Genomic DNA, 26,759 nt, shown 5'->3' with positions numbered 1-26,759 from the left:
AAATCGTGGGATTTGAGTTAATTACAAACTCATCATAAGCCAACATTACATGGCAGCTAAAATACTTGAAGTAACTTCAGTCCGCATTAACGTACAGGTGTGCAACATCCAGATTCAATTCTGCTACATACTGAATATTATTTTTAATTCTGAACACATTTTAGAAGGGACATTAACAAAGTGTAACTTCCATAGAGAGCAATCAGGATAATGAAAATGGTATTCTATGAAGAAGAGTTGGAAGAGTCAAGTATTTATCTCAAAGGGAAAAGAAAATTGTAGGGAGAGGGGTGTAGAGGATAGAATAACTATCTAAAAGGCAGTCATGTAGAAAAGGGATCCAAATTCTGTTTAGCTTGAGGGCAGAATTAATGAATATAATTAAAGCCAGTAGATTTTAACCCAATACAGGGATGAACAGCTACAACAATCAATATCAGTATAAAATGGACTGGGTTGTCTTGTAGCTTATGAATTCCTCTCATTACTGGAAGGGACTTTGGCATGGACTAGGAGACAGTATTAAACATTTCTAAGTCTATAATTATCCTGAAGAATAAACGCTGAATATAATCTAAAACATATGAAAGTTACCTTCTCTGAGATGGCTAAGTTTTGTTTCTCAGGTCAATCAAAATAAAAGTGTAAAATCAATGATCTATTCTCATTTCATAATAGTGAATATTTTGCATGGTTCAAGTAGTCATCCCATTTCAGATAATATAAGATAAAGCTCCATCATTCAACACTAGCAGGAGAATCTCTATTTGAAACTTTCAGGCGGAGACCTCATCTTCCCAGGGGTTATTTCCATACGAATAGTTTAGATTTCACTGTTTTGAAAAGCAGATATTTATTCAGAAGCATTCAACTGAAAACTACATATATATTATCAGAGTGTGAGCTTTTGGAGAAGGGTGAGAAAACAGAACTACCAGAAAGGTTAAGACTAAAAGAGAGAAAACCGATTGACAAAAGACAGAAACCTTAGGACTGGAGGGAAGCACCAAAAGAAAGGGATGGGAGATGATTAAAAAAAAAAAGTATTTAAGTGAAATGCAGGTGGGGAAGATGATATTTAGAAAATAAGTATATGTGGGGCACAGGAATACAGAAGAAAATGAGGTATGAATACTGGAGAAGGTTTTGGATGTGAACAAGTCAGAGTGGAATAAAGTATGCTGAGGTAACTTAAGGCCTCTTTGTGAAAGCACATTCAGGCTTTGTACCGGGTAAGGAGAAAGGCAAGAAGGCACACAGAGAGAAAGATGTCCAAGAAAGCTTTGACATAAAGGGGCCAGGCAGTCAGAAATCGTGAGGGAACAGTGGTTGGGAAAAATGGCACTCTGAAAGCCAACACTGGTATAAAAAGAATCAGCAAGCGGTGGTACATGTTTATACGAGGGGTATGGAAGATTTCAAGATGCTGAGATGTTGTGTTTAAAATATACATATAATGATGACCCAAAACCTATGGGATGCAGCAAAAGCAGTTCTAAGAGGGAAGTTTATAACAATACAGTCCTACCTCAAGAAACAAGAAACATCTCAAATAAACAACCTAACCTTACACCTAAAGCAATTAGAGAAAGAAGAACAAAAAATCCCAAAGGTAGCAGAAGGAAAGAAACCATAAAGATCAAATCACAAATAAATGAAAAAGAAATGAAGGAAATAATAGCAAAGATCAATAAAAACTAAAAGCTGGTTCTTTGAGAAGATAAACAAAATTGATAAACCATTAGCCAGACTCATCAAGAAAAAGGGGAGAAGACTCAAATCAACAGAATTAGAAATGAAAAAGGAGAAGTAACAACTGACACTGCAGAAATACAAAGGATCATGAGAGACTACGACAAGCGACTCTATGCCAATAAAATGGACAACCTGGAAGAAATGGACAAATTCTTAGAAAAGTACAACCTTCCAAGACTGAACCAGGAAGAAATAGAAAATATGAACACACCAATCACAAGCACTGAAATTGAAACTGTGGTTAAAAATATTCCAACAAACAAAAGCCCAGAAGCAGATGGCTTCACAGGCGAATTCTATCAAATATTTACAGAAGAGCTAACACTTATCCTTCTCAAACTCTTCCAAAATATAGCAGAAGGAGGAACACTCCCAAACTCATTCTATGAGGCCACCATCACCCTGATACCAAAACCAGAAAAAGATGCCACAAAAAAGAAAACTAAGGCCAATATCACTGATGAACACAGATGCAAAAATCCTCAACAAAATACTAGCAAACAGAATCCAACAGCACATTAAAAGGATCATACACCATGATCAAGTGGGGTTTATCCCAGGAATGCAAGGATTCGTCAATATATGCAAATCAATCAATGTGATACACCATATTAACAAGCTGAAGGATAAAAACCGTATGATAATCTCAATAGATGCAGAAAAAGCTTTTGACAAAGTTCAACACCCATTTATGATTAAAACCCTCCAGAAAGTAGGCACAGAGGGAACTTTCCTCAACATAATAAAGGCCATATATGACAAACCCACAGCCAACATCGTTCTCAATGGTGAAAAACTGAAAGCATTCCCTCTAAGATCAGGAACAAGACAAGGTTGCCCACTCTCACCGCTACTATCCAACATAGTTTTGGAAGTTTTAGCCACAGCAATCAGAGAAGAAAAAGAAATAAAAGGAATCCAAATCAGAAAAGAAGAAGTAAAACTGTCACTGTTTGCAGATGACATGACACTATACATAGAGAATCCTAAAGATGCTACCAGAAAACTACTAGAGCTAATCAATGAATTTGGTAAAGTAGCAGGATACAAAATGCAGAGAAATCTCTTGCATTCCTATACACTAACAAAAAATCTGAAAGAGAAAATAAGACACTGATGAAAGAAATTAAAGATGATACAAACAGATGGAGGGATATACCATGTTCTTGGATTGGAAGAATCAACACTGTGAAAATGACTATACTACGCAAAGCAATCTACAGATTCAATGCAATCCCTATCAAACTACCAATGGCATTTTTCACAGAACTAGAACAAAAATTTCAAAATTTGTATGGAAACACAAAAGACCCCGAATAGCCAAAGCAATCTTGAGAAAGAAAAACAGAGCTGGAGGAATCAGGCTCCCTGACTTCAGACAATACCACAAAGCTACAGTAATCAAAACAGTATGGTACTGGCACAAAAACAGAAATATAGATCACTGTAACAGGATAGAAAGCCCAGAGACAAACCCACGCACACATGGCCACCTTTTCTTTGACAACGGAGGCAAGAATATACAATGGCGAAGAGACAGCATCTTCAATAAGTGGTGCTGGGAAAACTGGACAGCTACATGTAAAAGAATGAAACTAGAACACTTTCTAACACCATACACAAAAATAAACTCAAAATGGATTAAAGACCGAAATGTAAGGCCAGACACTATAAAACTCTTAGAGGAAACCATAGGCAGAACACTCTGTGACATAAATCACAGCAACATCCTTTTTGACCCACTTCCTAGAGCAATGGAAATAAAAACAAAAAATAAACAAATGGGGGCTTCCCTGGTGGTGCAGTGATTAAGAATCCGCCTGCCAATGCAGGTGACATGGGTTCGATCCCTGGTCCATGAAGATCCCACATGCCGCGGAGCAACTAAGCCCGTGCACCACAACTACTGAGCCTGCGCTCTAGAGCCCGTGAGCCACAACTACTGGAGCCCACGTGCCACAACTACTGAAGCCCGTGTGCCTAGAGCCCGTGCTCTGCCACAAGAGAAGCCATTGCAATGAGAAGTCCGTGCACCACAATGAAGAGTAGCCCCCACTCACTGCAACTAGAGAAAGCCCGCATGCAGCAACGAAGCCCCAACACAGCCAAAAATTAAAAAATAAATAAATTTGTTTTAATAAATAAATAAATAATCAAATGGGACCTAATGAAACTTAAAAGCTTTTGCACGGCAAAGGAAACCATAAACAAGATGAAAAGACAACCCTCAGAATGGGAGAAAATATTTGCAAACGAAGCAACTGACAAAGGATTAATCTCCAAAATATACAAACAGCTCATGCGACTCAATATCAAAAACACAAACAACCCAATCCAAAAATGGGCGGAAGACCTAAATAGACATTTCTCCAAAGAAGATATACAGATTGCCAAGAAACACATTAAAGGATGCTCAACATCACTAATCATTAGAGAAATGCAAATCAAAACCACAAAGAGGTACCACCTCACACCGGTCAGAATGGCCATCATCAAACAATCCACAAACAAATCATGGAAAGGGTGTGGAGAAAAGGGAACCCTCTTGCACTGTTGGTGGGAATGTAAAGTGATACAGCCACTATGAAGAACAGTATGGAGGTTCCTTAAAAAGCTAAAAACAGAACTGCCACATGACCCAGCAATCCCACTACTGGGCATATATCCTAAGAAAACTGTAATTCAAAAAGAGTCATGTACCAGAACGTTCATTGCAGCACTATTTACAATAGCCAGGACATGGAAACAACCTAAGTGTCCATCGACAGATGAATGGATAAAGAAGATGTGGCACGTATATACAATGGAATATTACTCAGCCATAAAAAGAAACGAAATTGAGTTATTTGTAGTGAGGTGGATGTAGCTAGAGTCTGTCATACAGAGTGAAGTCAGAAAGAGTAAAACAAATACCGTATGCTAACACATACATACAGAATCTAAAAAAAAAAATGGTTTTAACGAACCTAGGGGCAGGACAGGAATAAAGACCCCGAGGTAGAGATTGGACCTGAGGACACGGGGAGGGGGAAGGGTAAGCTGGGACGAAGTGAAAGAGTAGCACTGACATATATACACTACCAAATGTAAAACAGATAGCTAGTGGGAAGCAGCTGCACAGTACAGGGAGATCAGCTTGTGCTTTGTGACCACCTAGAGGGGTGGGATAGGGAGGGTGGGAGGGAGATGCAAGAGGGAGGGGATATGGGGATATATATACACATATAACTGATTCACTTTGTTATACAACAGAAACTAATACAACATTGTAAAGCAATTATACTCCAATAAAGATGTTAAAAAGAAAAGCAAAACAGTTACAGCAGCTATAGGAAACTAACTCACGTTGTTTCTATTTCTTTTTGGTTAGACACTGCCTAAATGTTGAGGATTTCTTTTTTTTTTTTTTTTTTTTTTGCGGTATACAGGGCTCTCACTGTTGTGGCCTCTCCCGTTGCGGAGCACAGGCTCCAGAGGCGCAGGCTCTGGATGCGCAGGCTCAGCGGCCATGGCTCACGGGCCCAGCCGCTCTGCGGCATGTGGGATCTTCATGGACCGGGGCACGAACCCGCGTCCCCTGCATCGGCAGGCGGACTCTCAACAATTGCGCCCCCGGGGAAGCCCGAGGATTTCTTTTAATTTCTCTAGTTAACGTTCCTCTTTGGACAAGTGAGTATAATTTAACCAACTGGCTTTCATCTAACATCTACATCTGTCAAGCAACTGGGATTGCTAATATATTACCAGTGCATGTTAGCCAAGTAGTACCTATTTAAAATAGGACTGAAATTAACTTTTATAGCATAACAAGTTAATTTTAAAATTTATGACTGTTTTAAAGCACAGAAAACCTTTTATTCTAAGAGGGAAAGATTTAAAAATTCCTGGGGAGGGGCTTCCCTGGTGGCGCAGTGGTTAAGAATCTGCCTGCCAAGGCAGGGGACATGGGTTCGAGCCCTGGTCCGGGAAGATCCCACATGCTGCGGAGCAACTAAGCCCGTGCACCACAACTACTGAGCCTGTGCTCTAGAGCCTGTGAGCCACAACTACTGAAGCCCGCGCGCCTAGAGCCCGTGCTCCACAACAAGAGAAGCCACCGCAATGAGAATCCCATGCATCGCAACGAAGTGTAGCCCCTCCTTGCCACAACTAGAGAAAGCCCACACGCAGCAATGAAGACCCAATGCAGCCAAAAATAAAATAAATTTTTCAAAAATGTTAAAAAAAATAAAAGAAGGCTTAATAAGCTTCAATGAAAAAAATAAAACATACATATACCTGTACATATACATACACACAGTATACGTGTGTGTGTGTGTATTTATTTAGCCTAGTCAGCTGGGTAAAGATAGCCATGGGCATGTGCCAAGGAGAGGAGACTGACTGCTTCTCTAGCAATAATGCGGGAATATGGGGAGTTGGAGGGGAGAAAAAAACACACAGAAAACCCACTTACCTGGTATCTGCACACAATACAAAAGTTTCTGTTTCCTTCAGGTTTTTATTATTAAAGTTGTCAAATATATAGAACAAAGGTTATTTTAAATAGGAAAAGGATATAAAGTAGGATGTACATCTGACTGCAACTGTGTGAAAATATATACTCATGGACAAACCTGGAGGTAATTTTTAATATATGGGTAAAATATGTTAGTTAAGGGGACAGGATTATAGGTGACCTTTTTCTCCAAAATGTCTTTAATAATATTTTTACTTAAAGTCTCTGCGGTTAGCACCACTGGCCTGGGTCAGGAGCCTGGTCATGGGGAAGGCAGCCAAGAGCAAAGAGGTGGATGGGCTAGTTGCCCCCTTATCCTCCTCCACCAGGGTTCTGCAGTCACCAAAGCAGAGGGAGACAGGATGGAGTTGTGTCTCCACTTGCACCACAGACAGGCTGCCCAGCCACCCTGTGGAGCTCAGCATTGAGACCCAAGCCACCTCTGCAGGTGCGTTTGGTGAGTTGCAGGCTCCTGGGCTGCAGCCCCTGCACTCAGCGTGACTGCGGCTGCCAGGGCATCCTGGAGAAGAGCAGGTTTGGCACTGAATTTCATCAGTTTTTGATAGAAAGAGCAAAACTTGGACATTTTTGAGGAGTTTTATGGATTACTGCAACATGTTCATAAGATACCTAATGATGACATTTTATTAGGCTATACAGACATCCAGGGATACTTACTATCTATAAATAAAGATGATAATTATCACATAACTGCTTCAACAACCAACCTGCTGCTTAAGATTTTTACACAGAAAAAAAGGAAGAAACAAACAGTGCCTTTGGTACAGACATGCTAATGAAGAAGGAAAATGTTTTAACCAATGTTCAATGTCAACCACAGAAAAATGCCAGATCTAGTAATTGGTATGCACCAAGACTTCAGATGTGTGTCTTCTATTACAGATGTTGACACTCCCCCAGAAACACACCATAGGATTAGTTCATCTTTACAAACACAACACTGAACATTCCCTAGGGACTCTATAGCTGGGATGGTTTCATTCTAACGGAGACACTACATGGCTCAGAGAAGGTCCCAGGGATGGTGTGTGTGTGTGTGTGTGTGTGTGTGTGTGCTATTTTTGTTTTTTTAATTTTTGGCCATGCTGTGTGGCATGTGGGATCATAGTTCCCTGACCAGGGATTGAACCTGCATTGGAAGCACAGAGTCTTAACCGCTGGACCGCCAAGGAAGTCCCTTCCTCCCCCCACCCACCCCCCGCCAGGGAGCTTTATATCCTGGCTTATTCCAGGAGGTCTGGCTCGCAGCACAGGACTATATTGGCTGTTAATGATGACGTTTTAGATGTTAATGGTATAGAAGTTTCAGGGAAGTTTTGATCAAGTAATAGGATGACTGCAAACAGCTACAACCTCATCATAATAGAAGGCAAGTAAACAGGAGAATAACGTTAGGAACAGTAGGACTTCTGGCAGCTCTAGCCAATCTACTGATAACAGCTTTCTTGGCTATCCACAGCAGATTGAACCAAACATTGAGCCAAAGGATGAAGATGACATTATTACTGAAGACAGCGGTGTGCCACACTAGATTCCTAAAGCTGTTCCTACTATCAAAAGACTGGAAATGGTTAACCCAAATAGAACAAGCTCAGTTTTGAGTCTGGAAAGAATAGTTTTATTCCGTCTAATTAAATGAGTTTAGCACCCCTAGCAAATGGTACAAACAGAATTTGAAACACATGTTCCAGATCAAAAACTCTTAGAAGACTGAACAATCATGAAACCATTGTTTGAATGTTTTCTGAGTGAGGATGTCACAGGACTTGCAAATTTGGGTAGTTTAAGATCTTTCAAACCTCCGAGCCAATGACCTGGAATAGGCATGAGAACAATAATGTTGTAAGTTTAAAATGTTCTTAAAATAAATAGAAACAGAAAATAGATTAGTGGTTGCTTACAGCTGGGAGAGGAGGGGAATGGGGAATAACTGCAAATGGTTACTGACTGGGTTTCTTTTTGGAGTAATGAAAATATTCTAAATTGGATTGTAATGGTGGTTGTACAACTCTGAATATACTAAAATCACTGAACTGTACACCTTAAAATTAATTTTATGGTATGTGAATTATATCTCAATAAAGCTGTTTAAATGCTTTTCAAATAGTAGTTTGGTAATTGTTAGTACAAATTTTGGTGGATCAGAGGTGATTTTAAGTCTAAAACAAAGGGAGCTCTGCTAATCAAATTATATGCTTTTGATATGGAAAACTAGATGCTACAGTACATTTTCAGAACTATGTGAGAGGACTAAATTATTTGTTTGAAGTGGTTAAATATTTAACCTGTTACAAAGATTCCAGTTAGTTTTTCCTTTAACCACATTCTTTAAATTTTAATGTGAAGTCTGATTCTCTTTTGGTACTCTGAGGACCTCAGTTCTTGTGTACCCAGTATTTTATTTCTTAATGTTGTTCTTTTGTCACTAATTGTTACAAATCATTTTCTGAAATGCATTATTTTCTAACTTCTAAGAAATCAAACCAATTGGCTGTTCTTAGGAGTTTCTTTCCACATTATGAAGCACTGAAGCTATGTTCCTAAATTATGAAATTCTGTGACAGTTTTTCACATTGATGTTTGTCCAGCCTATAGATTATATATTTATAAAATAATTCCAAATAGGTATAATTTATGTTTTAAAATGCAGTTAATTTCATTGACTCTGGTAATATAGAAGACACTCTCCTTTAATTCTTATCCTCATTCCTAATCTCATTGGAAAGCATTCCTTTTGTTTTGGGTGTGTATATCTACATATTATATTGGTAGGCTTTTGAACTTTTTTAATGTACATATGGTCCCCAACTTACAGTGGTTTGACTTATGATTTTTCCAGTTTATAATGGTGCGAAAGTGATACGCATTCAGTAGAAACCTTACTTCGAATTTTGATCTTTTCCTGGGCTAGCACAATTTGATACTCTGTAGTGATGCTGGGCAGCATGTCGAGCCACAGCTCCCAGTCAGCTCAGATCACGAGGGTCAATAACTGATATACTCATAACTTTTCTGTACCCTACAACCATTCCATTTTCACTTTCAGTACAGTATTTGATAAATTACATGAGACATTCCACACTTTATTATAAAATAGGCTTTGCGTTACATGATTTTGCCCAACCGTAAGCTAATGTAAGTGTTCTGAGCACATTTAAAGTAGGCTAGGCTAAGCTATGATGTTTGGTAGGTTAGGTGTATTAAATGAATCTTCAGCTTATGATACTTTCAACTTAGGATGGTTTTATTGGGATGTAACCTCATAGTAAGTTGAGGAAGATCTGTATTCAAGTAGTGCAAATTGTTTTGGATATAAAATGCACTTAGATTAAAAGGTTTTTACACACAGGACAAACCTGTGCACTTTTTTGTGCAAAGATTCTGGATTTTCTTCAGTGGGATTATTCTGGGAACACTGCCTACACTTTAAGAGAAAGCTGTGGTATTTACCACTGACAAGTAAAGTTTATCTATATTATTTTCATTAGGCTATTTATTTCCCACACATCCACTTAGAACAAGTAAGTGTGAGGCTGCGAACTTTCATTCTTTACCTGATTTCTTTGGCATTTATCATTGTACAATGTGCATAAGCACTACAGTATGCATGTACATAGAAATTAAGAATATTATGAAGTTCCCTGTGGTTTATAGATAATTCCCCCCAAAATTATTAAAATCATCTTATAATAGGGCTAGTATGGATGCCTTTGTAACAGTTGTGTGCTATTAAAACAATGAAGGATCAAATGATTCCCTTTTAAAGGATAGCTTCTCTAAATGGTTAAAAAAATATGAAGAAATAAATTCTGGATTAATTGAAAAAAAACCTCTAATGTTAAAGCAATAGAAAAAAAAAATCCCATGCAGGGAAATATTTTTGTGAGATTTAATATCAGAACACTACTCAGAAATGTATTTAAGTATTAAGCTTTCTAATAAAAATCTTACTTGAAATGAAAATTAACAGTAATTTCTTAAAGTGACTACTATTTGGTAGTCAACTATTACAGTGTAAGTAATTTAAAAAACCAATCTATCCCATAATATCATAAGTTTCAGTTATCACAGCACCTTAGAACAAAGTAAGCAAGCAGTTTTACATGTGTACAAGACACTGAAGAAAGTAATTTTGAAGATTAATATAAATTTAATTATTTAAGATGGTATACTAGGGAACTATCTCTGATGACTGAAAGTTAACAATTACAAATACTTATTAAATCTTTTTAAGTCAAAGTAGCACCTGAATAACAAATCACTGTTCTTAACAAATAAGCAGCGAAACCTCTAGTCTTTTTCTATTGAGCTCATAGATCTCTACAACCTGTCTGTGTTTCACCCTTATGGTCTCTGGAAGAAATTCATTCAGTCACTATAGACTCATTTAATGAACTAAAAATACTTTTCATCCCTGCAACCAAGGGCTTTGCTAATTTCTCATCATGAAAAAGCATTTCTTAAGTAACTATATTGACGTGGCACATTAAAAGGGAATTAAATGATTGTTATGGGTTGAACTGTGCCCCCTCAAAACTATGTTGAAGTCCAACACTGGTTAGGAATGTGACCTTATTTGGATATAGGGTCCTTGCAGATATAATCAAGTTCAGACAAGGTCATTAGAATGCCCTAATCCAATATGACTGATATTCTTGTAGGAAAAGGAGAAGAAACACAGGGAAGATGGCCATGTGAAGACAGAGGCAGGGACTGCAGTGATGATGTATTGATGAACCAAGGAACACCAAGGATCAATGGCAACACCAGAAGCTAAGAGAAAGCCATGGAACAGGTTCTCCCCAGCATCTTCAGAGACAGCATGGCCCTGCCAACACCTTGATTTTGGATGTCTAGCTACCAGAACTGTGAGAAAATTAATTTCTTATTTTTTTTCTTTTTTTGGCTGTGCCGTGTGGCATGTGGGATCTTAGTTCCCTGACCAGGCATCAAACCCAGGCCTCCTGCAGTGGAAGCATGGTTTTAACCACTGGACCACCAGGGAAGTCCCTGAATTTCTGTTGTTTTAAGTCACTCAGTTTGCGGTACTTTATTATGGCAGCCCTAAGAAACTAATATTGGGTTGGCCAAAAAGTTCATTTGGGTTTTTCCGTAACAGCATACGGAAAAACCTGAAAGAACTTTTTGGCCAACCCAATACAACGATGTTAGAAATATGACAAAAATTAAGCAAACAATATAACCCTATTAGCTCCCACTGCAGTACTACCATGCTAACTGAAACACATTATGTAATTAAATAAGGGCATCTGTTGAAAACTCAGAAAACATGTTTTTAGAATCTCATCTATGACGTCTTTCCTGATTCGTCCATTCAAAACCCTAGTAGAATGACTACTCTTTGTGCCCTCACTATATCCTCTAAATAATCTGCTGAGGGGGCTTCCCTGGTGGTCCAGTGGTTAAGACTCCATGCTTCCACTGCAGGGGGCACGGGTTCAATCCCTGGTCGGGGAACTAAGATCCCGCATGCTGCACAGCGCGGAAAGAGAAAGAGAGAGAGGGTAAAAGAAAGGAAGAGGGAAAGGAAGAGAGAAAGAAAGAAAGAAAGAAAGAGAAAGAAAGAAAGAAAGAGAGAGAGAAAAAGGAAGAAAGAAAGAAAGGAAGAAAGAAATGAAGAAAAATAGCTGAGGAGCCAAGCTGTACTAGAACAAGACTGAATAATTTCTGCATGTGTGTATGTTTGTAGGTATACCTATATGTACATTGTTTGAAGGAAGGTCCTTTATAGCAAGGGCTCTGTCTTATCACATTTGTATTCCCAATGCCTAAAGCAATGCGTGACACACAGTAGTGCTTCATCAACATTGGGCAAAAGAATGAATGTTGGAGCACCTCTATTAGGTCACTGCTGTCACTATCCCACATCCCACCCACCACCTCTACTGGACTCTTGAGATCACTGTGAGGACTAAAAATTGGTAATATGCCATTGTGCCCAGAAAATGTGACCGAACTAGAAATATATGCATACCAAGCAAACAGTACAACTCAGTGATAAAAACCTATACTAAAATCACATTTCAAAAATATAAGATTTGTAAAACTTTTCATAGTAACATCATAAAAATCTTATATGTGCTAACCCAAAACACCATCATAATTTAAAATTCATCTTAATATTCTCTCTTTGCTCATTATACGTAGAAATATTGTAAGATTTTTCTCATCAGTTGCTTTTTTCCCCTATAGAGGATCCAGCATAGAGATCTTGTCAAACAAGCAACATTCTCCTTGACCCAGTGCAGTGGAGGTCAATCCCTCTTTTTTTTTTAAAAAAAAAATTTACTTATTATTTTTTAAATTTATTTTTGGCTGTGTTGGGTCTTAGTTGTGGCACGTGGGATCTTTCATTGCGGTGCATGGGCTCTTTGTTGCGGTGCATGGCTTTCTCTAGTTGTGGCGTGCGGGTTTTCTTTTCACTAGTTGTGGCACACAGGCTCCAGGGCGCGTGGGCTCTGTAGTTGTAGCGTGGGGGTTCCAGAGCGCATGGGCTCTGTAGCTTGTGGCACGCAGGCTCTCTTAGTTGAGATGCACGAGCTCAGTAGTTGTGGCGTGGCGAGCTTAGTTGCTCTGTGGCATGTGGGATCTTAGCTACCTGACTAGGGATCAAACCCACGTCCCATGCATTGGAGGGCAGATTCTTTATCACTGGACCACCAGGGTAGTCCCTCAATCCCTCTTTTAATGATCTTAAAGTGTTAGCTCCCTGCTTAGAAATAGCATTTTGATTTACAAAGCTGTAGTATCTAAGAAATGTATCTACGTAGATGTGACATAGTATAAAAAAGCTGTATTTTAAAAATGACATGCCCTTGGGCTTCCCTGGTGGCGCAGTGGTTGAGAGTCTGGCTGCCGATGCAGGGGACATGGGTTTGTGCCCCGGTCCGGGAAGATCCCACATGCCGTGGAGCGGCTGGGCCCATGAGCCATGGCCACTGAGAACGGGAGAGGCCACAACAGTGAGAGGCCCGCGTACTGCAAAAAAAAAAAAAAGACATGCCCTAAACAAAAAGGGTATATACATATATATGTGTATATATATGATTTTTTAAATTCAGCTTTTATACTATGATATATTTACATAAAAATTCAACTTTTAGGACTTCCCTGGTGGTGCAGTGGTTAAGAATCCGCCTGCCAATGCAGGGGACACGGGTTCGATCCCTGGTCCGGGAAGATCCCACATGCAGCGGAGCAACTAAGCCCGTGTGCCACAACTCCTGAGCCTGAGCTCTAGAGCCCACGAGCCACAACTACTGAAGCAATTGCGCCTAGAGCCTGTGCTCCGCAACAAGAGAAGCCACCGCAATAAGAAGCCCGTGCACAGCAACAAAGACCCAATGCAGCCTAAATAAATAAATAAATAAAATTAAAAATTCAACTTTTAGTCAAATTGTTCATTTATACTACTAGGTTCTTCAAACTATGAAGCATATTTTCATTTAACCTTAAGTTAAATGGTCAATAAAACATTTTTGAGGTTAATTACATTCAATCAAATCAAAAGTTCTCTCCCTAAAATTAAGCACTAGAGCCATTCAAATAACTGAATGGCATTAATGAGCACTTAGCCCATAAGCTCAGTCAATAACATCAACTTATTAATACTGCTGCCTACAATATATGCTTGATCATGAAGCCTACTTCTGTAAACACCTGAAAGGCCATACTGAGAATCCACAAAGGGAGTATCAATTACATGTTCTATACTTAAATTAGAAAGTCATAGTAACACTTAAATTTGAGCCCAGACCTCCAATATCTGCCAAATTATTTATAATAATTAACTCCACAGGTACAGTTCTCTCAGAATGGACCTACAGTAAGGTATTCCCTCATCTTTTTCTTCGTTTTTTTTTTTCTCTCATCTTTTTCCACAAATTGCGGGAATGTGTTCCCCAAAAGAATGTTTTGCATGAAGAATACACGGGTTTGGGCTCAAGAATTCACTCAAGATAATAAAAAGGCTCAAGATCACTAGTATCCCCTCCTCTATTTTACTGAAAACTGTTCAGAACTTAAAGACAATTTACAGTGCTCGTTAATCAAGTCTTTGATTTAAAAACAAACCATCTATATAACCCAAACTGTAGATCCATAACACAGATTAATACTATTTATGCCTATTCAGAGTCTAGATTAAAACCTTTGCTAAAATCAGAACAGGCAGAAAAACAAAATCTCATGATGGATATCAACCCAATATTTAATACAAACAACTGTTTTCCTTTTTAAAAGAGAGAGGAAAAAAGAATCCTACTATCCAGGCTGTGAATACTTTAATATGTTTATCCTTTAAGAACCTTTTCTGTGTGCATGTAACACATGCACGTTATAAATATTTCTAAAGGGGATTTATAGTATATGGTATTTTTATAATTTGCTTTTTTCTATTTAATAATATATCATAAGCATCTCTCCACATCAATTTTTATCTAGATTAGAACATTACTTTAAATGGATCACTAGTACCTGACTGTATGAATGTATTTATCGTAACCTCACCAATTCCATATTGCTGAACATTAATTTTAGATGTATATTTTTATAAATTTATTTACATTATTTTATTTTATTTTTGGCTGTGTTGGGCCTTCACTGCACACGGGCTGTTCTCTGGTTGTGGTGAGTGGGGGCTACGCTTCGTTGTGGTGTGTGGCCTTCTCATTGCAGTGGCTTCTCTTGTTGTGGAGCACGGGCTCTAGGCGTGCGGGCTTCAGTAGTTGTGGCACGTGGGCTCAGTAGCTGTGGCTCATGAGCTCTAGAGCACAGGCTCAGAAGTTGTGGCACACGGGCTTAGTTGCTCCGCGGCATGTGGGATCTTCCCGCACCAAGGATCGAACCCGTGTCCCCTGCATTGGCAGGCAGATTCTTAACCACTGTGCCACCAGGGAAGCAGATGTATATTTTTAAAAAGAGAAAATACACACATGATCAAATAATTCAAGAGGTACAAAAGCTGCATCCATTCCACCCCTTAAACCTCTGGTTCCCTTCCTAGAAACAGTCACTCTTACCAGTTTCCTCTGCATTCCTCCAGAGATAGGTTTTAAAAAACACAAATGTTGGACTTCCCTGGTGGTACAGTGGTTAAGAATCAGCCTGCCAATGCAGGGAACATGGGTTCTAGCCCTGGCCCAGGAAGATCCCGCATGCCACGGAGCAACTAAGCCCGTGCGCCACAACTACTGAGCCTGTGCTGTAGAGCCTGCGAGCCACAACTACTGAAGCCCGCGTGCCTAGAGTCCGTGCTCTGCAACAAGAGAAGCCACCCGCTCGCTGCAACTAGAGAAAGTCCGTGTGCAGCAACGAAGACCGAATGCAGCGAAAAATAAAACAAATTTTAAAAACCCCACAAATGTTAACATATTCTATATATATATACAGTTATGCACCTTCATTGCTGGACATTTATAAAGCTAACAATTTTTTGCTATTATAAAGAATGTTGGAATGAATATCCTTCTGTTTATTTGCTTTTAACATCAATATTAAGTGGTCTCAAACAGGAGTGTATCCTGTCACCATCTATTTTTAATCTATCTTGTTTCTGACTGAGAATAGTTTTAAGAAAAAGCTTGAAAGCACTTATTAATCTATGATGAACATCTCTATAGAAAATAGACAAATTTACAAATGGCAAATACTAATGGCCAACAAACGTATGCAAAAATGTTAAATATCATTAGTAATCAAAGAAATAAACACTTTAAAAGATACCATTTTTGTCCTGTTTGGCAGAGACTGCCATCACTACCAACAATAAAAATCCAGCAGTGAAGGTATGGGACAATAGGCACTCTTGCTGGTGGAACTAAAAAGTGGTACACCTTTTCTAGAAAGCAATCTGACAACATATTCTAAAAGTCTTAAAATATATGATTAGTTTCTGAACCAGCCATTCTAGTACTAAGCATTAACACTAAGGAAATGATCAGTATATATAAGGATGTTCAATACAGTGCTATTTATAAAACAAAACTCAATTCTAACAAAAGAGAACACCACTTTGGTAATGTGTATACTACAGGTTGTAGAAGAATACTAAAGAACACAGATACGTGTTCATGATGTTGTATTAGGTGAAATGAGCTGGTTATAAACCAGTATTGGTCAGTATGATGCCAATTATAAAAAATACCGATACAGAAAGACTTAGGCTAAATTACACATCAAAATTCTACTGTGGTTATTATCTCTGTGCACTGGGATTATTGGTTTTCATTTTCTTTGTTGTGGTTTTCTTAATTTTCTAAATTTTATCCAGCAAATATATTAGATTCTAATCAAAAGAAAAAAGCAGTTGGACTCTTGATTAGTCAAGGTGTCTTATATAATTCTGCCCAGCAGGCTGGGGGTGTTATTTGGCTATTTGCCATGTGACAATGCTTCCTTCATCTGTGAATAAACTGGCCCAGTAAGCTATCAATAGTGGGGCCTGCTATTGCAAGGTTTTTGCTCTTCCTTCACAGAAGATAATTTTTATAACTTATTACAAGGAGAGGGAAGAATATACTCTTAGGTCCTTATCTTTTTGCCTATCCTGAGAATTTATGCCAACTTGATACTTTGTCATATTACTGTCAAACATCAGGTTAAAAATAAAAAAAAGAGGGCTTCCCTGGTGGTGCAGTGGTTGAGAGTCCGCCTGCCGATGCAGGGGACACGGATTCGTGCCCCGGTCTGGGAGGATCCCACATGCTGCGGAGCGGCTAGGCCCGTGAGCCATGGCCGTTGAGCCTGCGTGTCCGGAGCCTGTGCTCCACAACGGGAGAGGCCACGACAGTGAGAGGCCCACATACCGCAAAAAAAGAAAAAAAAAAAAAAAAAAGAGGATACAGGTCAACTCCCAGAGATAAAAGCAGTAACCAGGTCATGTCCACAGTGGTTGGCCATGAACACATGTCTTCTGGTTCACTGCCTGGGTGGCAGTAAATCATTAGCAGAGAGGGCTGAGAAACACAGGTAATAATAATACCTGACTGCTTATTGTTAACTTGAGTTGAAAATAAAAGATTTCATTGAAAAATGTTCTGAGCGATGCCTATCGCTAGAGTTCTAAACTTGTTCACTCAATGCCTTAAAAAAAAATAGGGGCTTCCCTGGTGGCACAGTGGTTGAGAGTCCGCCTACCGATGCAGGGGACACGGGTTCGTGCCCCGGTCCGGGAGGATCCCACATGCCCCAGAGCGGCTGCGCCGGTGAGCCATGGCCACTGAGCCTGCGCGTCCGGAGCCTGTGCTCTGCAACGGGAGAGGCCACAACAGTGAGAGGCCCGCGTACCGCAAAATAAATAAATAAATAAATAAATAAATAAATAAATAAATAAACTGGACTTCCCTGGTGGCGCAGTAGTTAAGAATCCGCTTGCCAATGCAGGTGACATGGGTTCAATCCCTGTTCCAGGAAGATCCCACATGCCGCAGAGCAACTAAGCCCGTGCACAACTACTGAGCCTGTGCTCTAGAGCCCGCGTGTCACAACTACTGAAGCCCATGTGCCTAGAGCCTGTGCTCCGCAACAAGAGAAGCCACTGCAATGAGAAGGTCACACACCACAATGAGGAGTAGCCCCCTCTAGCCACAACTAGAGAATGCCCGCGCATAGCAATGAAGACCCAACGCAGCCAAAAATAAATAAATAAATTTATAAAATAATAATAATAATAAATTAATCTGGGGGACTGGTAAGAAAGGAGTCTCCCCTTATCCTTGGCCAAAAAAAATTTCCCTAAAATAAGTTTTACAAAAGGGCAGCTCAGAATCAAGTACACAGAAAAGTAAAATCATTATATTTTGTAGACATACACAAGCAAAACTTGTTCAACATAATTTACTTATATTTGTAATGAACAGGATAATAGAAATCACTCTTTCATTTAAAGATAAGAAAACTAAAGCATAAGGAAGTTAAATGAATTGACTAAGGCCATAGAATCTGGAACTTATTCTGTTTGATACTCATCCAGATAACTTATTCTGACAGAGTGATTAGGATGCAGTACTGAAAAAAATCAGATGGTTCCACAAGTGCTATTCTGAGGTTCTTTTGATGGATGATTTGGTGAATGGGTACTACCTACTGTAGATCTTTCTCAGAATTAAGTATTCTCTTCCATGATCATGTTGGGATCTCAAGCAAGTGCTGAAACAAGTGCTTGATAAAAGCCAACATCTTTTCTTTTTCCCCAGTAAAAATATTTTGTCCTATCTAAAAGACACTCTGTTGTCTATAAGCAAACATTTAGTAGGTTTGTCTTCCATTGGGCTTAAGTTAAAAAATGACAACAAAGTAAAGGAAACTGCCACAAGTGACTATAAGGCAAATTAAAACAGTACAACATATTTAATGAATGCTCACGTGTTCTAAACACTATCTATAAACTAATTTTCATTTCCTTTCACCCCATCATTTTAGCTACATGTATTTTCTCTAATCTACTAAAACATGCTGAATTGAAACTAAGTTTCTAATCCTATTTGTTTTAACAAGGTCAAAATTTAAACATGAGCTTGTGTGATTCCACAGCCCATCCTCTTTTACCATGTTACCTCTGATAATAACTAAAATATGTAATGTGCTTCACAATTTAGAATTTTTTCATATATGGTAGCTAATTCAACCTACACAACACATCATACCCCTATTTGAAATATGAGGAAACTGGTTTTCTGACTGGTTGTTACTCATCGAAGATCATGTGGCCTGTAAATGACAGTAAAAAAAGCAAACCCCGTGATTCTGACCAATATAAGTATAGGAAATTATTACCGGCAGAAAGGGTAGTCCAGTGAGGTAGAAAATGTTAGGCTCTGTGCCCTTTCAAGGCTTAAAAAATTAGGTGGAGCCATACAAAAGTATATCACATAGCAATATATGCTGAGAAGCCTGTGTTTTGAGGTCAACAAAATTATTACAGGAATAAGCATAAAAGTTCAAACCATATATAAGTATTTATAGATATGCCAGGGAATACACAACGGCACCACCTTTGCCCAGTTTAAGAAATCAGCCTTAACTTACTCAGTTCAACTTCTGTCTGACCATCTGAGTTCAAGCTACTCCCAGTCTACGCAGGTAAACCTCACTTTTCACCACAACCCATATCCTTGAAAATACATTATAGAAGCAGATCGTAATAGTGAATCACATGTATCCATAACAAAGACTGGGTACCAATCACACCAAATCAAATCTCAAAACGTATTAAATAGCAGAACTACAACTATACCATAATTAAAAATAATAAAAGTCCACACCAAGTCATACAAAATGGACATAAATATGCTTTTATCACACAAAGGACAACCTATTAAGTATACACAAAGTAGATAAAACATATAACTCTTAAGTTTGGCCTCAAATTCTTATGGTAGATACATTTATAATATATAATATTCCAAATGCTCTTTTCATGTTTTGAATTAAGTGGAATAAATATACTTAAAAATTTATGAAAAAGAAAAAAGAAACATGGAGGCAACGAGGTTGAGTGATTTGCTCACAATCCCACAGCTAATCGGAAACAAAGCCAACACAAGAACTCAGGCTTTCAACCTAGTGTTCTTTCCACTGTACCACATGACCTCTAAGACATGAAAATAATATTTATTCAATTCAATGTCAACTTATTTTACCACTACTGTGTTTATCTCCTCAGATCTACTCACACAATGACCTTAAACAGTGCTACAGATTACATTCTGTAATATGTAATACTATTACCAGATTAGACCACAGAGACAAACCTTGAGAACTGACAGCTCATGATAATCTCCCATCCTCAAAAAAACAAGGGCATCTATTTTGCCTTATTCATCTTTTGAATTCTACCACATAGTACAATACCTGGCAGATATAGTAGGTGCTCAGTAAGTAGTTTCTTATTTTTTAAATAAATCATAGCACTTTTTTTTTTTGTCTGTAAGCATCAGCTACCAGACTTAAATATGAGGCCAAACAAAAACAGTGAAATATCATTAGTTCATATTTGGAGTCTCTAAGACTTTATAATATAAACAAACGATTTACTAAACAAGTTAATGCTTACAACCAAATATAAGGAGAACATTTACGTTACTAAAATATTTCAAGCACTATACAAGTTAACTGAGACATTAATTACAATAATTCTTATCTATTGAAATGGGCCTAACTAACCTTTAGTCAGCATTACTTTGTCCCCCTCGTTGGAGTCATCGAATGCACCAGAAAGCAATAAAATGACAGGTGTAGTACAATGGGCACCGGACTAGGACCTAGACTCTAGTCCAAGCTCTGTTAATAATCAGATATATAACCTTGGGCAATTCACTTTTTGTGTCTTAACCTGTTCATAAAAACAAAAGAGCTGAACTACTAATCACCAGGGACCTTTACGATCTTAAATTTATTTTTAATGATTCTTACCCACAAAGATTCTACATTCAGAATTTTTTCATTGTGCCAAATTTGATATCCTGAATGTTATAATCTGCTACATAATTCAATAATTAAAAGCTTAGCACATTTTCTAAACATATATAAAGACTAATATAATATTGTTACCTTCTCACATTAGGGGCAATAGGAGCAAACCACAGAGGAAATATGAGCATCCAATAATCAGGCCTGCTTTGCCAGTTGGGCTGACGTGAACCACTCTGGATTTTACAGTACAAATCACTGATACATAAATACATATGTGTATATAAATATATATACACATACCACTGATACTTGCTTATACTGATATACATATGTGTGCAAACTTTAACACTTGTTTTTAGTTATAAAATCAATACTTTGTTTACGGTAAGAAATTCAAACAGTACATTAGGTCACATCTGAGGTGCAAAGTAAAAAGCTTCCCACGCCCCCCCACCCTCCATAAATAACCACTGTTAACATTTTTTTTGTGCATCCTTCAAGAAGTTATCTGAGCATATACAAGTAGATGTGTGTGCACGTATAAATCTTTTTAACCTAAACTACTGCCACTTTCTTCTGGCTTCATAAGCATGTTAAATATACTGAAAGAAGGAAGAACAGTTGTATGGCACAAAGCTGTACATGCTTCACAAATGTGCACTGAATACATTTAATTTTCTTGCTTGGAGGCTACGTGGAGCAGTTGTGCAGAAAGAGCAGTGAGCAAGGAGCCAGGCAACCTGGGTTCTAATCTAAGTAATGGAGTAGCCTTAGGCAAGCCATGAAATATTCCTGTGCCTTGGTTTCTGCTTTTGTAAAATATCATGTTTGGACTAAGATCCCTTCCAACTCTAAAATGCTGTAATTCTAAGATGGCCGTCTGTAACAGTGTTCTCTTGAACTGGATATAACAAATGTTAAGTAAAAAAGGAGAAGAAAGAAACACTAATAGCAACCTCCAATCTTACAAGAGTAAATTTCTATGTGTCATTAACTATCAAGGTAGTACATCTGTGACATAAGTAGTGACGTAGTTATATTTGAAAGCAAAGTAGTAGATTATGAAAATCTGATACGTTTTTATGAAGTTTTGATTTGACGTTTTTCTTTTTTTGGAGGTGGAGAGGGCTGTTGCTTAGTGTCAGCAATAACCACTCCCCCTCCTCCCGATTAGAAAACAAGGGTATTATGGAGTTAAAATAATGAAACTGAAAGTTAGAATGAATTTTGTTGTACTCACAGAATATGCTGGGGAGGTGACAAGGGCAGCAAAGGTTGGAAAAAATTACTAGCTAATTTCCTCTTCCGGAAGGTCTTTGGCTCCTATTCTTTCGGTTCACACGCCCTCGCCAGACACACTCCACCCAGCTCCGTACCTGCCACAGGCGTCAGAATGGGGGGGGGGGGAAGTCCCCTTTGATCATTTAAAAAAAAAAAAAAGTTCTTTGACTCGATTTACCTTAGGCGTCACGGGGTTTACGGAGGCACCCGGGCGGCCTGAAGCCACCCATGCCTTTCCTCCGCAGTCCCGGGAATCTGGGCCCCGGAACCCGGGCCGGCCACCTGCGCAGGGTAGGGGCTGCCTTCCCGCCCTCCCCCGCAGCGCGGGGCCCGAGGGGAGGCAGGGGAGAGGAGAGAAGGAAAGGGGAGGAGGAGGAAGCCCGTACGGGCAGTACCCACCTCGCCTGGAGAGCCGGCCTGGATCGCCCGCGGCGCCCGGAGCAGTGCTGAGGGGAGGGTCCTGGAGGAGGGGCGGCCCGAGCCCCAATATGGAAATGCCAACTCCTCTCGGCGGCCAGGCCCCAGCCTGGAAGGAAACGGAAGTCCCTTCGTCTCCCTCACTCGCACCCACCAGCCCGCCCACTCCCCGGAGGAACCCCGAGTTGGGGAATCCGAAGTGCGTCCACGCCAAGGCCTCGAAGAGACAAGGCACGCTGGGCGGCCCGTCTGTCTCCGGCCCCCGCCGCGCCGCTGGGCCCCTCACGGCCTCCTGGCCTCCGCCCGGCCGCTAGGCCAGCCTCCCGCCCAGTAAAGCCCCTCCTTCTTCCCCCCCCGCCATTTTCGAACTTACCCCTCCAGCCCTCGCTTAGCGCTGAGCCCGCCCGGGACTCCGCCGAGGTCCGGCCACTTCCCCGGGCCGGAAACGGGTAACCGGGACAAACGAAGCCCTGTTTGCCCCTGCACCCCACCCCCCTAGCTGGAAACCAGAACCTGACGGAGCGGGTGCGCATGCGCAGTGGGCACCTCGCAGTCCCCGACCCCAGCTCAAACGTTTCCTCTTTCAGCCTTGAGGTGATTTTTCCCACGGTTTTTACCTGCTGAGCTCCGTGGTGGAGGAGTCGGGGAATAGAAGTAAAAGGATGAAAAGACAGAGAAGAGAGCGAACATGTTGAGTTCTTGCTAGAGACCAGGCACTGTGGTCGGCGTGTTCTTTGTTGTAATTTTGACAACCCTCTAAGGTAGGCACTCTCATATGAAACCCATTTTAACAGAGGAAATTTGAGGCCCAGAGAGGCTAACTGCCCCAATAGCACGCAGCTAATAAACGAGAGAACTGAGATTAGAATATGACCTGTATCCAAGGAGGGAAGGTGAAAGGAAAAAGGAAGACAGTCAGTGGGAGCGGGAAAGGGATTGGGAGATGAAGGGAAAATGAATAGGGAAGAAAGAAAGCAGAAGGAAGGAAAACAAAGGAAATCTGTGTACATAAAATGCTGATCATATCCTGGATTTATTTCAAATATGCTGTAGGAACCGACAGATGAATCAGACTGACAGATGAATTGTGTTTCAGAAACTTGGGCTCCCTTACAGGCTAGTGTAGTGAATTGAGAGGTTCTGAATGAAAATGTTTCAGGTCGAGGGGAAGATCAAGTATCACCTGGATCCTCAAATGATGCTGACCTTCATGAAATTATTATCCTGATAAGTCAGATCATTGCCATTTCTCTGCTCAAATCCCCTCAAAGTAAAAGCCACAGACTTATAATGGCTTACAAAGGCTGTGGTAGCCAGCCACCAAGATGATTTCCAACAATCCTTATCTCTTGCTCTTCACACCCTTGGGTACTTCTCTTATACAATGAACCAGGGCTGATCTGTTTAACCAAGAAAATATGGTGGGAGTGACAGTGTGTCATGAAGGCTAGGTCATAAAAGGCATTGTGGTTTCTGCCTTGCTGTCTCTTGGACTGGTTGCTCTGGAGGAAGCCAGCTGTCATGTCATAAGGATACTCAAACAGCATTTGGAGAGCACGTGGCAAAAGACTGAGTCCTCCCTTTCTTCTCATCTCCTCCTCCCCCACCCAAAACAAACACCAACTTGCCAACAATGTGAGTGAGCCACCTTGTAAGAGGATTCTTCAGGATAAGACTTCAGAGCCACAGCCTCCCAGCCAAGCCACTTGAATTCCTGTGTATTGTTTTATTATTTATTTAATATATATATTTATTTATTTTTGGCTGCGTTGGGTCTTCGTTGCTGCGTGCGGGCTTTCTCTAGTTGCAGCGAGCGGGGGCTACTCTTCGTTGCGGTGTGCAGGCTTCTTGTTGCGGAGCATGGGCTCTAGGCACATGGGCTTCAGTAGTTGTGGCATGTGGGCTCTAGAATGCAGGCTCTGTAGTTGTGGCGCATGGGCTTAGTTGCTCCGTGGCATGTGGGATCTTCCCAGACCAGGGCTCAAACCCATGTCCCCTGCATTGGCAGGTGGATTCTTAACCACAACGGCAGGAGGGAAGCCCCTGTGTATTGTTTTAAAAAGCTAAATTTTAGGGCAATTTGTTATCAGACAGTAGATAACAAATACAAAAGCCCTATGCAATCAGGATCCTTCTTACCTTTATGTCCTCATATTCCTACTGCTCTATTCCCTTGTCCTTTTAGCTTTCCTGCCTCAGGGTCTTTGTACTTGCTCTTTATTCTGCCTGAAACACTTCCCCCAGATATCTCCATGGCTGTCCTTCACCCCCTTCAAGTCTTTGTTTAGTTGTCACTTTCTCAGTAAGACCTATCATAACCACCACATTTAAAATTACAATTTCTCAGGACCTCCCTGGTGGTCCAGTGTTTAAGAATCTGCCTTCCATTGCAGGGGACGTGGGTTCAATCCTTGGTCAGGGAACCAAGGATCCCACATGTTGCAGGGCAACTAAGCCCACGTGCCACAACTACTGAGCATGCAAACCACAACTAGAGAGACTGCCACAACTACAGAACCCACGCACTCTGGAGCCCACACACCGCAATGAAGATCCTGCATGCTGCAATGAAGACCAACGCAGCCAAGAATAAAATAAATAAATAAATATTAAAAAATTTTTTAAGGGACTTCCCTGGTGGTGCAGTGGTTAAGAATCTGCCTGCCAGGGCTTCCCTGGTAGCGCAGTGGTTGAGAGTCCGCCTGCCAATGCAGGGGACATGGGTTCGTGCCCCGGTCTGGGAGGATCCCGTATGCCGCGGAGCCGCTGGGCCCGTGAGCCATGGCCGCTGGGCCTGCGCATCCAGAGCCTGTGCTCCACAGTGGGAGAGGCCACAAAGGTGAGAGGCCTGCGTACCGCAAAAAAAAAAAAAAAAAAGAATCTGCCTGCCAATGCAGAGGACACAGGTTCGTGCCCTGGTCCGGGAAGATTCCCACATGCTGTGGAGCAATTAAGCCTGTGTGCCACAACTAGTGAGCCTGTGCTCTAGAGCCCACGTGCCACAACTGAAGCCCACACGCCTAGAGCCTGTGCTCCGCAACAAAGAGAAGCCACCACAATGAGAAGCCCGCACACCATAATGAATAGTAGCCTCCACTTGCCGCAACTAGAGAAAGCCCACGCACAGCAATGAAGACCCAACTCAGCCATAAATAAATAAATAAATTCATTTATTAAAAATTTTTTTTTAATTTACAATTTCTTGACATACAGATGGCTAACAGGCACCTGAAAAGATACTCAGCATTGCTAATTATTAGAGAAACACAAATCAAAACCACAATGAGTTATCACCTCACACTGGTCAGAATGATTATGATCAAAAAATCTACAAATAACAAATTTTGGAGAGGATGTAGAGAAAAGGGAACCCTTGTACACTGTTGTTGAGAATGTATACTGGTGCAGCCACTATGGAAAATAGTATGGAGTCTCCTTAAAAAACTAAAAATAAGGAACTCCCTGGCAGTCCAGTGGTTAGGACTCAGCACTTTCACTGTGGTGGCCTGGGTTCACTTCCTGGTAAGGGAACTAATATCCTGCAAGCTGCAGGTGTGGCCAAACCCGCCCCCCCAAAAAAAAACAACCCCCCCCAGAAAAACAAAGAAAATAAAAACCTGAAAAACACAACTACCATATAATCCAGCAATTCCACTCCTGGAGATATATCCAGAAGAAACAAAACCACTAATTTGAAAAGATACATGCACCCCTGTGTTTATAGCAGTATTATTTATTGGATTGGCCAAAAGGTTTGTTCTTTTTTCCCGTAAGATGGCTCCAGTAGCACTTAGTTGTTTTTAACTTCATTGGAAACAATTTTGTTAGATTGTGACAGCTGTCATATCAGCGTACATTTTAAAAAAGACATCAAAATTGGTGAATTTTTGTGTAGGCATTTTAATATTGAAGATGGAAGAAAAAAGCAACATTTTTGGCATATTATGCTCTATTGTTTCAAGAAAGGTAAAAACACAACTGAAATGCAAAAAAAGATTTGTGCAGTGTATGGAGAAGGTGCTGTGATTGATCGAACATGTCAAAAGTGGTTTGCAAAGTATCGTACTGGAGATTTATTTCTGGACAATGCTCCACGGTCAGGTAGACCAGATGAAGTTGATAGCGGCCAAATCGAGACATTAACTGAGAACAATCAACGTTATACCATGCGGGAGATAGCCGACATGCTCAAAATATCCAAATCAAGCGTTGTAAATCATTTGGACCAGCTTGGTTATGTTCATAGCTTTGATGTTCAGGTTCCACATAAGTTAATTGAGAAAAACCTTCCTGACTGTATTTCCGCATGTGATTCTCTACTTAAACCTAATGGAAATGTTCCATTTTTAAAACA

The 26,759-nt window shown here is 40.2% G+C and overlaps 2 protein-coding genes, 1 long non-coding RNA gene and 2 pseudogenes across 7 annotated transcripts in view; 4 read left to right on the top strand and 1 right to left on the bottom strand.

Moving 5' to 3' along the window:
• The window catches only part of XIAP (X-linked inhibitor of apoptosis), a 45,378-nt gene extending 22,444 nt beyond the window's left edge, over positions 1-22,934 (bottom strand). The window contains exons 1-3 of one of the 5 annotated variants that reach the window (XM_049704686.1): positions 22,779-22,934; positions 22,388-22,514; positions 17,432-17,541 (exon numbers count right to left, since the gene is read on the bottom strand). The gene's annotated coding sequence lies outside the window, so the exon portion shown is untranslated. Of the gene's footprint in view, positions 1-594; positions 7,237-17,431; positions 17,542-21,947; positions 22,084-22,387; positions 22,718-22,778 lie in introns of those variants that run through there. The other 4 variants (XM_033414988.2, XM_033414994.2, XM_049704687.1 and 1 more) reach the window with 4 other exon arrangements.
• LOC125962952 (partitioning defective 6 homolog beta-like) lies at positions 6,362-7,498 on the top strand (annotated as a pseudogene).
• On the top strand, positions 7,500-8,089 carry LOC101270431 (partitioning defective 6 homolog beta-like; annotated as a pseudogene).
• LOC125962951 (basic salivary proline-rich protein 1-like) lies at positions 8,084-22,719 on the top strand. Its single transcript, XM_049704535.1, has 3 exons — positions 8,084-8,116; positions 12,488-12,548; positions 22,172-22,719. Exons 1-3 carry the CDS (start codon positions 8,084-8,086, stop codon positions 22,717-22,719), a joined length of 642 nt encoding a protein of 213 aa, XP_049560492.1.
• Positions 22,935-22,957: 23 nt separating the features above from the next.
• Positions 22,958-25,576, top strand: LOC125963042 (uncharacterized). Its single transcript, XR_007474795.1, has 2 exons — positions 22,958-23,166; positions 24,799-25,576. It is a non-coding gene; the product is annotated as an uncharacterized LOC125963042 (long non-coding RNA).
• Positions 25,577-26,759: the final 1,183 nt, after the last annotated feature.

Source organism: Orcinus orca, chromosome X (genome assembly GCF_937001465.1).
Source record: "Orcinus orca chromosome X, mOrcOrc1.1, whole genome shotgun sequence".
NCBI classification, from domain to species: domain Eukaryota; kingdom Metazoa; phylum Chordata; class Mammalia; order Artiodactyla; family Delphinidae; genus Orcinus; species Orcinus orca.
This window is presented reverse-complemented; position numbering and strand designations above follow the sequence as displayed.